The 16,087-nt window shown below is 37.0% G+C and overlaps 3 protein-coding genes across 20 annotated transcripts in view; 1 reads left to right on the top strand and 2 right to left on the bottom strand.

Annotated features, from left to right (window-relative positions):
* The window catches only part of DNAI7 (dynein axonemal intermediate chain 7), a 63,305-nt gene extending 62,354 nt beyond the window's left edge, over positions 1-951 (bottom strand). For all 6 annotated transcript variants that reach the window (XM_044229141.1, XM_044229143.1, XM_044229148.1 and 3 more), the window contains exon 1: positions 867-951. In XM_044229141.1, coding sequence (XP_044085076.1) covers positions 867-869 — 3 coding nt within the window. In that variant the 5' untranslated portion in view covers positions 870-951. The remainder of the gene's footprint in view (positions 1-866) is intronic.
* A 124-nt stretch (positions 952-1,075) lies between these two features.
* On the top strand, positions 1,076-7,722 carry ETFRF1 (electron transfer flavoprotein regulatory factor 1). 10 transcript variants are annotated; one of them, XM_044227825.1, is made up of 5 exons: positions 1,076-1,158; positions 1,587-1,664; positions 2,422-2,490; positions 7,094-7,181; positions 7,264-7,722. In XM_044227825.1, exons 4-5 carry the CDS (start codon positions 7,131-7,133, stop codon positions 7,483-7,485), a joined length of 273 nt encoding a protein of 90 aa, XP_044083760.1. In that variant the 5' UTR covers positions 1,076-1,158; positions 1,587-1,664; positions 2,422-2,490; positions 7,094-7,130; the 3' UTR covers positions 7,486-7,722. The 10 variants fall into 10 exon arrangements, with proteins under 10 accessions (XP_044083760.1, XP_044083767.1, XP_044083768.1 ...); XM_044227829.1 differs by having other exon boundaries at positions 1,094-1,158; positions 1,582-1,664; XM_044227831.1 differs by having other exon boundaries at positions 1,096-1,162.
* A 922-nt stretch (positions 7,723-8,644) lies between these two features.
* KRAS (KRAS proto-oncogene, GTPase) overlaps positions 8,645-16,087 on the bottom strand; it is a 49,956-nt gene continuing 42,513 nt past the window's right edge. The window contains exons 6-7 of one of the 4 annotated variants that reach the window (XM_044228965.1): position 14,057; positions 8,645-13,098 (exon numbers count right to left, since the gene is read on the bottom strand). In XM_044228965.1, coding sequence (XP_044084900.1) covers positions 12,982-13,098; position 14,057 — 118 coding nt within the window. In that variant the 3' untranslated portion in view covers positions 8,645-12,981. Of the gene's footprint in view, positions 13,099-14,056; positions 14,058-15,246; positions 15,367-16,087 lie in introns of those variants that run through there. The other 3 variants (XM_044228962.1, XM_044228960.1, XM_044228964.1) reach the window with 3 other exon arrangements.

Raw genomic sequence — 16,087 nt, 5'->3', positions numbered from 1 at the left:
CATTTTCTACTTCCTTTGGTTTTAACCACAAAAGAGGGAAATCACATTTAAGAAAATGGGAGCAGAGGGGCATCTGGGTGGCTCAGTGGGTTAAGCCTCTGCCTTCAGCTCAGGTCATGATCCGAGGGTCCTGAGATTGAGCCCCACATCGGGCTCTCTGCTCAGCGGGGAGCCTGCTTACCCCATCTCTCTCTGCTAGCCTCTCTCCTACTGGTGATCTCTGTCTGTCAAATAAATAAAATCTTAAAAAAAAAAAAAAAAAAGAAAAGAAAAGAAAATGGGAACAGAGATCATCTCATGGGGCAGGTTGGTCTGTGTTCCGGAAAAAGACAAAAGGGCTGAAGAATGCATTAAAACAAAGCAAGCAGCTTTATTATATTTTAAAAATTCGAGGCAAGCTGAGTAATTTGGCTCACAAAACAATTTATATTTCCACAAAAGACCACATGAAATGACTTTTCAAAGCAGAATAAATTACAACAGCTTTTAATTAACTACCGAGGAAGCACAAAAACACATTTTCGCCAACCTGCCAATGAAAAAAGCCATTTAATGGAAAGGTCTATCGTTCTTGGAAATTATCAGGTTGAGGCCAATTCTTAAACCTATCAACAGTGCGCGATTAGGACACCATTTGACCGCACTGGCCATCCCCCGTTTGCAGAAAGTGGTTTGTGACTCCCGTCTGTCCCTGAGATCCCGGACCGCAAGGCCACGGGCCAGAAGGCCGATTTCCCACCGCGGTAAGGATTTTTTCTTAAATCCACCCGGTCCCCTCTAAAATATGTCAGGCTCCTACACATCATTTTTACACGAGTGAATCGCTGCTGGCTCCTTCACCTGGGGCCCCCACTTGCCCTGCTCACCATTCTGCAGCCAGCACAGGCTCCGTGCCGCGGTGGTCCACCAAATCGGAGCTCAGTGTGTGTGGACGAACGCTCCCTGGTTGTCGGGACGACAAGCCCCGCCCACTTGCGCCTAACGTAGGAGCGCACCTCCTCGCAGTCGGGTCTGCGCAGTCGCGCTGGGGTTCTTCCGTGAGCCGCCCCGCCCCCTGCTCTGACTGGCTGCCTAGCACCAACACCCGCCCCGCGTCGCTGTTGACAGACCCGGGAGTCGAAGCGGTCGGAGGGCTTTACGGCTGTGGAATGCCGAAAAGTGCGTGAGTGCAGGCGCTGGGACGTTTTATTCTGTCTTCCAGATCCGGGGGTCTGGAGGTGATGAAGTACGGTCTGGGCAGGGACCACCGGGGTGGCGTAGGGTTTCGGAACGTCTTCTGACGTTGACAGTCTGTCTTCCTCCCTAGGAGCGTGTTGGGGCGAATCTTCGTGTGAGGGGTTTCCAGAGGGAAGGGAGACGCGGGTTATGGGATTGGGTGACGTGACTGGCACCAGGGTGGGTGGGCTGCCTGGGCCACCACAGCGTTGGCCCGCTTGGGGACGGGGCTCAATGGGCAATTTAGAGAAAGCGGTGGTTCCAAGAGGGTTAGTTATTTTGAAATTAATGACCGCTGGATTCTTCTCTCTGCACATGGTTCGGTTTACTTTCTGTGCGAGTTATGTGTGTGCCGTTTTTCCCAAGAGCAGCTCGAAACAAGGACTGGAAATGACTTGAAACGATTCCTGGAGAAAGGATTTCCTGCAGCTGAAGGTCGCCGGGGCCCAGTAAGACTCATTAAGACCAAGGTCACAGGCTAACTGTGCTAGCTGGGTAGCGCAACCTTCAGAATTTGTCTCCTCCCCACGTGAAGAAACGCTGGCAATTAAGACCAGCAGAAAAACTAGAAGAAATTAAGCAATTAAGGAATGAAGCTCTTTCCACCTTCTCAGTTCTGTGATTTAATGTTCCTGTTTTAGCTTGACAAAACATCGAATATTTTAAAATCATTGGCACCATTTCTTATCTCTGATTCTAATTTTATAAGGTTCTCTCCCAGCTGTACTGACTAAATGTATTAAATAGTAGTGGGTAAGGATTACGGAGCTAGTCTTGTGATAGAAATTCAGATTGTCAATTATTACATTCCATCCCCAAATCCTGGGTAGCAAGAAAAAAAAAAAAAAAAACTTAATGTCGACTTCATACAGAGTTCTGAACCCATCTGGTATGGAAGTTTTTTGATTTAGTGTTTCACACTAATAATGTTTATGGTGTAAAACCTCAGTCAGCTCAGTTAGGATTGATGGGCATGCAGTGGTGTTAATGGGAATCCCACATTACCTTAAAACGGTAGACTTCTAGAGGAGAAGACTTTGAAGTTCTCTATGACACCTCCCTCTGAGGAAGGAGAAGTGCTAGGGATGTGTGAGAACACACTAGACTGTGCTGTAAAAATACACAGTTTGGCTCTCCTCTAGTACTTCTCTTGCAAGCTGCCTAGGCGTAAGGGTGATTTCCTGTTCTCTCTTTGCCTTCCTACAGGCATAGTATCCAAGCATTCTGAACAGAGAGCCAGCGCCTTTCAACTCCCTTCTATAATCTGGCTCCTAGGTATGCCTCCATCAAGCCAAATGCCAGTCAGGGGGCAAAAGTCTTTTGCCACCTACCTCTTTGATGACATATCCTTTGGAGCTGGTGTTAAAAGAGTTTTTTATGTGAAGATTTTTGGGCTTAACTGGTTTGGGGGAATGTGTGTCAGCTGTTTGAAGTCAAAATCTACCAGAAGCCAATAAATAGTAACATTACACCGCCTTTCTTTGCCCATTTTCCTTCAGCTTTTATTGCCATCTGAACTTCATGAGGAAGACTTGAGTAACAGCAGCTTTGGTCACCAGTAAAATGACAAGTCTTAGTTAACCCAGGACTGGAGTTGGTTAAGTCTAAAATCCTCAGCCCATAGTCTTTGGGAAAAAAGCTGTCAGTGGGGATTTTACCTCCTTCCCCTTGCCCACCACACACATTTTCAGAATGATAGAGGGCTCCTCTCAGTCCCTAATAGCTTGGCTCTGTACAAAGAGCAGTAACCTCCATGACTTCATGTAGGGTTAAGGAGAAGCCCCAGATCCCTGCCACACTTTTTTTTTTTTTAGATTTTATTTATTTATTTGACAGAGATCACAAGTAGGCAAAGAGGTGGGGGGCGGGGGAGAGGGGGAGCAGTCTCCCCGCTGAGCAGAGTCTGATGTGAGGCTCTGTCCCAGGACCCTGAGATCATGACCTGAGCCAAAGGCAGAGGCTTAACCCACTGAGCAACCCAGGTGGACTTCCCTGCTGCACTTTTAACTTCAGCAGGTGAGCCCAAGGAGACCTTTTTCTCCCAAGGGCTAATAAACTTAAATGCGTGGGGGCGTCTGGGTGGCCAGTCGTTAAGCATCTACCTTCTGCTCAGGTCATGATCCCAGGGTCCTGGGATGGAGCCCTGCATTGGGCTCCCTGTTGGGTGGGAAGCCTGCTTCTCCCTCTCCCACTCCCTCTGCTTGTGTTCCCTCTCTATCTGTCAAATAAATAAAGTCTTAAAAAAAAAAAAAAAAAAAACTTAAATGCCTGAAGGTCAACATAAAGTAAACTGCCTTAATTTCTATACATTAACATATCAAAGATCAGGACAATTTTACCCTAGTCAAACCAGCTACATTTTTTGCTGGGTAAATCCTTTATTATGTATGGTTTGTAAAAACAAGCAATAGCTTAAAAGGACAATTTAAGCTTTTACATATTATAAATTTTGAGTTAAAACTGTGTTCTTTGCCGTAAGATTAAACAGGCTATAATTTGCAATTTGAATGTATGTCTGCGTAGATTTACAATCCTTTTTAAAGCATGTGATTCTTAAGAGCCATTCTTCAATAAGATTAAACCATGCTGGAAACTGGCTCTCAGCAAACAAGAACAACAAATTTTTAAAATGGAAATTAGATTAATAGAAAATAAATTAAATGTACCCTACTAATTTCATTCCCTTTCAAAACTCCACTGATCGTCAGTGAAGGGATATAAAAATAAATTTTAAAATGTGAGAAGAGAAATGACAACAGTAAAATTTTGGAAGCTGCAGACCAGATGAATGAGTGTGACTCAACACACCAGAAGCCCGGTTTATACTGCATAATTCTCAAAAGGCACCGGAACAGGGCCAATGGAATTGGAAATGAAGAATGTAGTAAATCAAAGAGATTAAGTAAAAGCTATTTGAAAAACACCTCCAGAGGAACTGTACCTCTCACTCCAAAGAAGCATGGAGATATATTTCTGACCAAATAATACTATTCTCTGCATTGGGGTGTCCTCAGGTATACTAAGTACATGAGAACCATACTGAAAACAGAAATTAAATTTGGTGTACGTAATGCTGAATGTAAGGCCCCCATTTTTCTTCCATTTAAGATTGAATAGGCAAATTCTCAGCAGACTGGAAGTTTCTTCTCTGGCGAGTCTGATCAGCCCAGGAGGAATGACTGACTTCAGACGTTCCCCAACAAAGGGCACACTCTGATCATCCTAACTGAAGCTCAGAGTCTATTAAGTTGCAACCATGTATACAAATCTTCTAAAAAGTTTTTTTTTTTTTTTAACGGTTCCACTTGTAAAAATGTAAAAAAAAAAAAAAAAAAAAAGATTTGGGAAGAAAGCTCAGAAGCAATCCAGACAAAAGCAGAAAAAGCAATTTGGAGAATAACAAAATTGCAAGAAAGCTCAAAAAAAAAAAGAATTGTGCTGCTACGCTATATGTTTGCTATGTGAATTAGCTTTAAAACTACTAGTAAAGTGGGGAAGTAGGTAGGAATGGAATGGAAATAATATTTGTTCACATGTGATTTTTTCCCCCCTTAAGAAAGAGAAGACAGAGAATCAGACTTAATGATTAACTTCAGCAAGAAATGAAAAGGACTTAATTTAGCTAACATCCTGGAAGCAGGTCTTTCAAGTGTATTTTTAAAAAATTTAAAATAAGCGTTTACAACCAGGGTTCCCACCCCAGAGAGGCATACCGGTTTTATGCAGCTTGACTGGTGGCTGGTTGAACCACCTACCCTGACCACTAACTAGCAGCCTTGTGGTTTAGATCTCTATTTCCATGTGTACCTCACTGTCTACCAGCCCTCCTCTTAACATTTTGCCAGCGCATTTACACCAGTTTTTATAAAAAGTTTTACTGAGGTATCATTGACATACAGTAGGTTAAAGTATAAATCGATCTGATAAATTGGAGATGTGTTTACAGTTATAAAACTATCATCACAATCACAATAATAAACATCTCCATTATCCCCAAGGATTTCCTCCTGCCTTTTGATCCCTTCCTGTTCTCCAGTCCCTTGCTTCCCTTCCCAGGCTACTCTGTTATTTCTGAGCACTTTAAACATCTGTGGTAGTCTCCAGCAATTCTACAAAATAAATGGCCTGTGATCTTCGCAAGTATGAAGTTCATGAAAGACAAGGAAACTTGAGGAATTGTTTTAGACTGAAGGCTAAAGAGACATGAAAACAAAATGCAACGTGTAATCTTGGATTGAACTTTCTGCTATAAAGGGCATCTTTGGGATGATTGCCAAAACATGAAGGGGTTGTGGATTTCATGTAGTAATGTAGTAGTGTTAGCTTCCTGATTCTGATGGTTGTACTGTTTTGTAGGAAAATGTCATTGTTCACAGAAACTATACTCTGAAGCTGTGCTCCCCAGTATGGTGGCACCTAAGCCACTGATACTTATAAGCACTTGAAATGTAGCTAACATGACACATTGAAATAATATTTTGGATATGAACAAAATATATTAAAATTTTTTTATTTTTTAATATGGGCTACTAGAAAATGTAATATTATATAGGTGTCTTGGATTATATTTCTGTTGGATGGCACTGCAAAGTATTCACACTGATTGTTTATCACGTTAGCAACTTACTCTCAATTCTCAAATTCTTTTTTTTTTTTAAAGATTTTATTTATTTATTTGACAGACAGAGATCACAAGTAGCAGAGAGGCAGGCAGAGAGAGAGGGGAAACCAGGCTCCCTGCCGAGCAGAGAGCCCGATGCGGGGCTTGATCCCAGGACCCTGGGATCATGACCTGAGCTGAAGGCAGAGGCTTTAACCCACTGAGCCACCCAGGCGCCCCATCAATTCTCAAATTCTTAAGTATATTCCTTAAATTCTTGTTCAGGAAATATGTTGCAACTTTTCTGCAAGATTGAGATTATTTCAAAATAATTTCAAAACATTTCAATAAATTCAAAACAATTTCAAAAATAATTGTCAATAAAGGACAAAGTGTAAGTTTTCTTAGGTCATTGGGAAAATAGGAATAACAGAATTTTAAGGAAGTTTATACAAGACAGAGACATTTACTCTGGGCCTATCATGAACTAAATCCTTATGGTATTAGGAATTTTATGATTTAATCCCCACAACCGGAACAAGTAATGGGAATTATTTTCTATGTTTAGACTGTCATGGTGCCTTTAAGGAGCGACCTTTCCCTAGTAGCACTAACAAATTACACATAAAGCACAATTTACTCCACTGGATGTTGCATGCTTGTCACACATGGACTCGCTTAGGGGTTGTTCACTGGTCTCTTTACCACTCCTATTGCCCATCTACCTTTAGCTGTGAACTGACTTGACTCCCACACTCAGCTTCTACTCTTCAGCCTTTCTTAAGGTAGCACCAGTCTAGAGATGACTAGGCCTCTTTACAGTTTCCTCAAAATGAGTCTGGTCTTGCCTTGAGAGCAACATGGACAGTCTTCCTTTCAACAGTAAGGAAACTGAAGCTCATAAAGGTTAAGTAACCTGTGTAATATTATGCAACTGGGATTCAAATCTAATTCACTCCACTCTGTATAAGAAGGTACACCTACATAACTATCTTTAACAATTCATTTTCTCTCATTACCCCTTTTCCTTCATAGGACTTACAAAATTCACAATTCTCTTGTTTGCTTATTATGTCTCCCATAGGAGATGTCAGTTCTGTGAGAGCAGGTATTCTATCTGACATTTCGTAGCTATGTCCCAGTACTTGGAACCTAAGTGCTCAATAAGTATTTACTGAATGAAAAAAAAAGTTACCATTTTTTCCCAATGTGTAAAATCTTTGATTCTTTTTGGGGACTACAGTGCAGTTATTTACAAAGGTTTTTCTTTTTCTTTAGGTATGTTATGAATAAAAGTGGCTACTTTCCATAATAAATGAAAATGGCCAATTCTTTGAGAGGAGAAGTACTGAATCTTTATAAAAATGTAAGTAATTATGTTGCCAGTTTTATACATATGTTACTGAAATACAGATCGTTTAGAAATATATTAACCTTTCTTTTTTAAGCTGCTGTATCTTGGACGAGACTATCCAAAAGGAGCAGACTATTTTAAAAGGCGTCTGAAGAATGTTTTCCTAAAAAACAAAGATGTGAAGGACCCAGAGAAGATCAAAGAACTTATTGGACGGGGTGAATTTGTAATGAAAGAGCTAGAAGCCTTATACTTCCTTAGGAAATACAGAGCGATGAAACAACGCTATTATTCAGATACCAACAAAACTAACTGATCTATATTACTATAATTTGACTGGAATTCAGTGCCAGCTCTTTATGTACACCAGATATAACAGTATCTGCAACTTAAAATGGCAAGATGTACACATTATGTAAAAAATACCTGAGCTGCCTTAATGAACTAAAATAAGCAACTTTGGTTCACAGAGCTTTATCAGCAAACCTTTGTTAATTTTTATACAAAATCAGCAATATAGCCAACTACCAATTAAAAATTAACGAGTACCCAATTTTGAATGTACGTAATTTCAACTTACTGAATTTTTTTTTACCTATTACTCCCAGGCCCCTTTCTCCATTTTACTGACAAAAGAATGACATTTAATGCATTTAACTAAGCAATATAATTTCTTGCCCACTAATTTCCTGTAACTTTTGAAGGAGTACCACCTTATTTTTGAACGTATTTGGTACATTAACAGCACACATTCAAGGTTCACTGCAAAACAAATAGCACATGGTAATGATTTAAGTGCAGTTATAGAAATGATATGTATGGAGTAAGATTATTTCTGATCTTGAAGTAGGCTGCCAGTAACTGGCATTATATACATACCTATTAAATAACTTCCGTTATTGGGGTGCCTGGGTGGGTCAGTGGGTTAAACCTCTGCCTTCGGTACAGGTCGTGATCTCTGGGTCCTGGGATTGAGCCCCGTGTCAGGCTCTCTGCTCAGCGGGGAGCTTGCTTTCCCCCCTCTCTCTGCCTACTTGTGATCTCTCTCTCTCTCTCTCTCTCTCTCTCAAATTAATAAATAAATAATCATAAAAATAAACCAAAAACAAAAAACTTCCGTTACTAATTTTGCTGCTGGCTCCCTTTCAGTCTTGAAACAAATCACCTCCTGTGTATCAATTACCCTTACTGATTAAGAAGTAATAAATAATGTTAATCTGTTCTTTCATCATAAAGACAGATCTGTTTTACATCTACTTCTAAATAAGTTAACACAGTAATGGACCTAAATCTAAAATGGTTTTAAGCAAACACTTAAAACCTATAAAATAATGTTCACAGCACCTTTCACAAATAATAAAGAATATATCTAACACATAAGCTGCAAAAGATTCACTAATATAGTATGGCTTATAAATGATTCCATATCAACTTTGAGGCAAATGTTTCAAATTTCTGTCAAGAAGTACACACGATCATAGTCACCATAACTATTTTTATTACATTACAATAATTAGGAGCAGTACAGTTCATGACAAAAATATTACAAATTTCAGATCACTTCACAGCACATACTCCTATAAACATTTAAAAGTTAATTTTAATTAAAAGAATGGTCATTTTTAAATTTAATGTTTGATATGACCAACATTCCTAGGTCAGCGCAACCAAATGATGGAAAACAACTGGATCACACTGCATATGTCCCACAAAAAAAAGCACAATGTACAAAATGTGCATGTTTCAGTTTACACTATACAAAAATAGTTAAAATACATTCCAGGTAAACATGTTACATTAAGAAATAGTACTAGTAAGAAATTGGCACTCAAAGGAAAAATGCAAAAGTATTTTCAACATGAAAACACAAGACAGTGGAATTGGAAACTTTTGGATAAAACATTACATAACCCATTTAGCACTATGGGGAGGGGGACCCTTTGTAATGGACATTTCTGCAAGTAGGAACTTTGTTCCTAAATTCATCTAAATTGCCTATCATCATCCCAAACAGGCACTTAAAACTATTAAACTAAAAGAATTATTAATCTTGTTAATGACTAATCTTCAAGAACTGATGTAAATATATCTTTAGGAAGAAATAATTTTCATTTTATGAAGGAATTTACAGCTACCAGTTGTATGCTGTTCAATTTTTCAATGCAGATTTCATGCTACCCAATACTAACACATAAGTTATTAAATATAAATTCAGTTTTAAAGTAACTGATGGCTTTTTTTAAAAACCATTAATACAGTTATCAAGAAATTACTTTTTAACAATGGAAATGACAGTTTTTATTGCCTACCAAAAAACAATGTGTATTGTTTGGAAAAATATGATTAGAAGAAAAAAGTCACTGAACACAAATGAGATGAACTTGTGCAAACCGCAACTGAACATGCCTCACGAAGTTTCTATATATATTAGGACAAAATTGTGCAATGGTGGCAAAGATTTTGATAACCTATAAGTTAGGTTCTAAATTCCTATGCAGTGTGACTCAGTTAAAATAGAACCTAGAATTCCTAATTGGGAATATTCACTTAAATTATACTACATACTTCTGCTACATTCTTCCACAAACAGTTAATGTCTAAAACTATGTAATTTTAGCAATTTTTTCAACTCCAAGGGTTCTTATCTTTAAGGCCGTAATAATTACATAATATTTCTTTCTAGGATTATCGCTCCCCTTTTAAAATCTCTACAAAAACAAACCTTTTGTCAAGCCATTCAAAATTCACATAATAAAGGATAATTACCACTGCCTAAAAAAGCTGCCCAGCTACATCAAAAAATTGAAGAGTCCTAAAAATCCCTCAGTTATGCACTGCAATTCCTGAAGTATGGCCATTTCTTTCTCTTGTATAGAAACAAGAGTAAGTACTATATAAAGTCTTAACACCTTATCTAGATAATGTTCCATAAACCTGTAGTTTAGCATAGCATTTCAGAAATTGGACTGATTTTTACACAGAAATTTCCTTTTCTGTGAATTAGTTCAGGCATCTGTTTATTCATACCCAGATAAATAAAACTATTTTTGAATTCAATATTTAAGTCTATTTTAATTATGATACAGAGACCAACTAGAATATTACACACTTGGGAATTTTAATGTTATCATTTGACATATGATTTAATGTGTACTGCAACTGTCCCAAGAAAATCACATAATTATCCCAAATAAAAAACATTATAGTTAAGTTTACTCCTTTAAAATAATGAAGGAAAGTGATTTATATAAAGTAGCTTGATTAAACAGCTTTATTGGAATCAGAGCAAAACAATTATTTTAGAACTGGAAGAAACCTTAGAGATCATATCACTTCTTTGCAAAACTAATATATGCATTATATTATATCTGGGTCATGTGCCAAATGCCTCACTAAGATATTACAGACTGCTCTCTAAAATATCAGCACTACTTAAGAATGGCGATTATGTCCCTCATTGCAAATACCGTAATATCCCCAGTGCCTTGTGTAGTACCTGGCATCCAATAGGCACTCAAATATTGGGTGGACATATGAATTCCAGTAAAAAGTAAGCTTTATGAATTAAGTTTTAAAGTATTTTTCATTGTAAGAAGATTTTACTTACGAAAATAATGGAATGTATCACTGTTTCCAGGGCTAGTCCTAGTTTTAGATTATCTAAGGAAATCCTTCAGTATTTACGAATTTATTAAATTCTACTGGATAAGGTCTGTCTTTTCATAGCAGGTATGAAAATTCCTACTTTTCCTATTTAGTCATTAGTGGACCAGGTAGCAAAGAGATGATGTTCAAAGGATCAAAATTAAATTACTATAGCTACCACCTGAAAATTAGCTATTAGGTCAAACCCTACCTCAGTAACTGTCAGATTATGTTGAGCCTGACCAATGTGACTTGATGGGAAGCCTTCATGGAGATATCTAAAGCAGCAATAAATCTTGAGGTTAGGGGAATTAGAAGTATTAAAAGAAAAAGCATCAAGTCACGGGGCATATAGAAGGGTAGGCAGGCAAGATGACACTAATATGGGAGGGAGAGGAGTACTGCTACTGGAGAACAGATACTCAAAAATAAACTTCACCTCTTGCACAACTTTGTCTAAGACTGGTGCTGAAACACAGGTAAAACACAGGTAAAAAGTTACAGATTGTGCTGACACTGACAAATAGATATATCCTTATGTAAACTGAATGTAAATCACATAGTTGTAATGCTAGCTATAGCCTTTGAGATGACTTATTTTAACATGAAGAAATGGATAGCAAATGATTTGCCCAAAACTGAAGCTGTAAAAGACATGTAACTAGAATCTAAGTCACCTTCTTCTTAGTCCAGTGATATTTTCACCTCAACACACCATCTCACTTCAGATATTTAAAAATACATTTTAAACGCACTGAAAGAATCAGTTATTAATTTATTATTTAAGCATTAGTTATTCTTAAATATGGACCATACTTGTAAAGTGTGTATGAAATATTACTTAAGCCAGTGTTGAAAACTAACCAATACTAAAGATTTGGAAACTTTTTCACATCGTTTAAAAAAATTAAAGTCTTGCCACTCCTTACCCCAAAATCTTATTTGAAATAATGCTTTAAAAAAAATGCTATTGTGGTTTTTTTTTTTTTTTAAACAAAAATGATGTTCCTGATATGTCCGCAGGACTACCACATAGTGAGGATGCATCTTATCCAAACTCTCCTCGCTCCCACTTTTCACTACCCAACACACGGCAATACTGGGGACCACAGGGATGCAGTCCATACCATGAAACTCTTAATGAAGCTCAAAGGTTCACACAAGGCCTGGCTTGCAACCTTGGTCTCTTTAACATCTACCAAAGCTAATTGGCCCAAATAATCTTTAATGTCACTACCAGAATTAAAACTATTTTCTAAGACCGAAGATCAAGAAAAGATTTAAAGTTATGCTAAGAAAGAGCAATCTGACACAGGGAGACTATATTTAATTCCTATGGGAATTTTTATACATGTTAAAATTTTTTCAATTAATACAAAAATTTAGTAGCATGTAAATATAGCCCCAAAATGGTTGCTATAATCCTCATTACATACTGGGTCTGCCTTAATAGGAAAAGCTATTCAGAGTATTAGAGGAATTTATCTAATATGGAAAGTAAATGCCTTTTAATATTTTCCATTGCCTTGTATTTTTTTTTCCATTTTTTCCTTTTTTATAGAAAAAATATAGTATTTTTGGGAGTGTGACTATGACAAATAGCAGTGAAAAGATGGAGAAAACCTTTGTGAACAGTGTAACTTTACATTCATTAAGGGTGACTGAAACTATAGGACATTATACCTGTAAGATGAATCTATAAGAAGTCCATAAATTCATGTTCCCTCAATGTTTCAGTAAAACCCATCATGAAATCTCAACTGAAGTTATAATTAGTAATTAATCCATGTATATGACTAGATAAAACACAGAATAGGGATGATTCAAAAGCTTCATTAATTTGTTTCACACCAAAGTTCACAATTGGTAAGAAAAATAGGAAGTAATCAACTGCATGCACCAAAAACCCCAAGACAGAAATCTCAGGTATTCAGTTTCTTTTTCACAGGCATTGCTAGTTCAAAAACCAAAACTCAGGGAATACTGGCACTTAGAGGAAAAAAAAGTTTCCACTGTCATTTTAAAATAAGCATTCAAGATAAAAGCTAACAGTTTGGATGGAGCAGAAAATTAGGTAATGCTAAAACAAATGCTAATAATTTAGTGTAATGTACAAAAATTACCACTTTTACTTAAGTATGCCTTAAGAAAAAAGTACAAATTGTATTTACATAATTATACACTTTGTCTTTGACTTCTTTTTCTTCTTTTTACCGTCTTTGCTCATCTTTTCTTTATGTTTTCGAATTTCTCGAACTAATGTATAGAAGGCATCATCAACACCCTGAAACACATAACAAGTATTAAAATGTGGGTATATATGATGGCTTGAGGTGTACAGATAACAGAAAGGACTATGACTACCGGAAACTCTAATACTGATAAAGAATAAGGACACTTTACATCTCTCCTTAGGCAACTGAATATGTATCAGACTTTTAGGATTCTTACAATGTCTTCTTCCTGACTATTTCATCAATATCATAAATAGGAACACTATTTCTCACAAAAGGCAAGGACAATCAATGTACACAATCTTACATAAATAAGCTGAACAAATAACTTTTTCCTAGAACTTACTTTGCTACTCATCTATCCATATTGGCACCCTTGGTCACCAAAATCCAAATGTATTTTTGTGTTTTTCTATGTGTAAATATACATTTACACTTAATTATCCCAGAGTTTCTAGATATTAGACATAAGCCATGCAAGTATATATTACTTTCATAAATATTCAGTAACAATATTTGAGCTCTGGGTTCAATACTTACTTAAATCCATTAGATGTAAATAATCCCCAGGAATTAAACAGTATTCAAATATCCTTTCAGTTTTCAAATAATATATATTAAGACATTAGTTTCAACTCATATACTTAACATACTGAAACTTCAAGTGGCTCTAAGATAAGACACGATAGTTTGAAGATTTTGTAGAGAAATGAGTTAAATCATTTAAATGATGGTAGAGTCACCAATTTGGAGTACATTCTCTTTTACTTATTATTGTTTTTGTTTCTGTTTAATATATTATGTATGTATCCAGGAGTTTGCCATATAAAGGCAAATGCTATTTCTTCAAAGAAATTTCCATTTGGTTATTTTGGTACATCTATTCATGATCAAAGCAAAGTATATAAATAAGTACTGGCTGATTTCAAGTCAGAATAATTTTTGACCTAATAATTTTCAGGTGGAAAATGGCACTCTGAAAGTGGTAACAGAACTGGAGATTTTAACCCTGCAATGCTGAAATTATACAAGATTATAAAAGTCAATTCCTGTCATGACCCCATTAAAAAGCAGATTAAATATAAAAAAAAATTTTTTTTAAAAGGAGAAAACAAGAAAAAATTTAAAAAGTATGATCCTCTATGTATCTTAAAATCTGTTCTACAGAATAGTAATTATTCTTAAGCCTGTTAACCTAATGATGCTTTTAAACAGAGACACTAGAGGGAGTCCTAAGAACAAATTACCCAGTAAATAAGGTTGTCTAGATTGAACCACTTTAAGAACAATGAAAATTGTTTTTTTTTCTCATTTCAACCACTTCTGTTAAATATTCATAAAAATACATTCATTAAGTTATATTATGTTGAACATAATTTAAAAATTTAACAATGATATAGGATTTCTCCTTTACTGTGTTACTAAGATAATTTACAATTAATATTTCAATATAATAAAATTAATTCAGGGCATTTTCATTCAAGTTACATTTAACTAATTTTCACAATAGATCTAAAAATCAGAACATTATCAGTATTTCTAAAGAAACACAGAGTAGGAATGACATGCTTGCTTAGGTTTAAATAAACAGTTGTGGGGGTGCTGGGTGGCTCAGTCGGTTAAGCAATCAATTCTTGATTCTGGCTCGCAAGATCAAGCCCCATTACCAGCTCCATGCTGAGAGCAGAGTATGCTTGAGATTCTCTCCCTCTGCCCTTCCCCAGCACACCCCTGCACACCCATGTGCTCTCTCTCTCACTAAGGGGTGCCTGGATGGCTCAGTCGGTTAAGCATCCAACTCTTGATTTCAGCTCAGGCCATCATCTCTTGGGGTCCCAGAAATGACTCCCACACTGAGCTCTCCTCTCAGCAGGGAGTCTACCTGAGGATATCTCTCTCTCCTACTGCCCCTCCCCCCCCAAAAGAGATCTTGAAAAAAATAAAAGCTTTTAATAAGTAAATAAATAGTTCTAGGATAAAACCCAGAATTTTTGTGTGAAGTCTAGTGAAAAAAGTCCCCAATAAAACACCCAACCTCGGGGCACCTGGGTGGCTCAGTGGGTTAAAGCCTCTGCTTTCGGCTCAGGTCATGATCCCAGGGTCCTGGGATTGAGCCCCATATTGGGCTCTCTGCGTGGCAGGGAGCCTGCTTCCCTTCCTCTCTCTGCCTGCCTTTCTGCCTACTTGTGATATCTGTCAAATGAATAAATAAAATCTTTAAAAAACAAAACAAAAACAACAACAACAACAACACCCAACCTGCACTCACTGATCTTCTCCACTTTCTGATATTCATTACTGAGACACACCTGCCTTTCCTTTACCGGAAGGGGAGAGAAAAAGTGATAAAATGTAGTTTATCAGCAATACAATCAAGACCTAATATAGAAAAACCTTCATGCTAGCCCTTTTAATATATAAAAAGGAGAAACTTCCACTGATACAATAAAGAATACTTATTTTATAACTCAGCAAACCCAACTAATTTATAATCAAAAATCCTTAGAATGGTAATGGAATCTTAAAAGAGGATCTAGTCCAACTCCCCCTCCCTTCACAAATTTCTTTCGATCCCACACACAAGCTTATGTAGTCTATTCCACTTCAACTGTTTTTATAATAAAGAAAAATGTCAATGATAATAAAATAGTGAAGCAGATAAAATGAAAACCATGATACGGATATAGAGAAGACACATTCTAAGGTGAAAACAAGATAAAAGTGTTTAGGAGACAATGAAAACAGAATTGTTAACATTACCTTCTTTCACTAAGATTTTGACAAATACTTTAGGTTAATATTGCATTCTTTCTCAATGCTGAACTCTTTTTTATGTAACTTATTAAAATTAAACAATTTCAGGTGCGCCGGGTTGGCTCAGTGGGTTAAGCCTCTGCCTTCAGTTCAGGTCATGATCTCAGGGTCCTGGGATCAAGCCCTGCATCGGACTCTCTGCTCAGCGGGGAGCCTGCTTCCCCTTCTCCCTCTGCCTGCCTCTCTGCCTACTTGTGATTTCTGTCAAATAAATAAATAAAATCT

Source organism: Neovison vison, chromosome 12, assembly GCF_020171115.1.
Source record: "Neovison vison isolate M4711 chromosome 12, ASM_NN_V1, whole genome shotgun sequence".
Taxonomy (NCBI): domain Eukaryota; kingdom Metazoa; phylum Chordata; class Mammalia; order Carnivora; family Mustelidae; genus Neogale; species Neogale vison.
Note: the sequence above shows the minus strand (reverse complement) of the source record. Positions and strands in the feature narration are given on the sequence as shown.

What these genes read in the sequence shown, in the direction of transcription:
- ETFRF1 (XM_044227833.1), top strand. Translation starts at nt 7,131, where the DNA reads ATGAAAATGGCCAATTCTTTGAGAGGAGAAGTACTGAATCTTTATAAA. An exon ending in TACTGAATCTTTATAAAAAT is followed by an intron (nt 7,182 to 7,263) that starts GTAAGTAATTAT and finishes TTCTTTTTTAAG; the next exon opens with CTGCTGTATCTTGGACGAGA.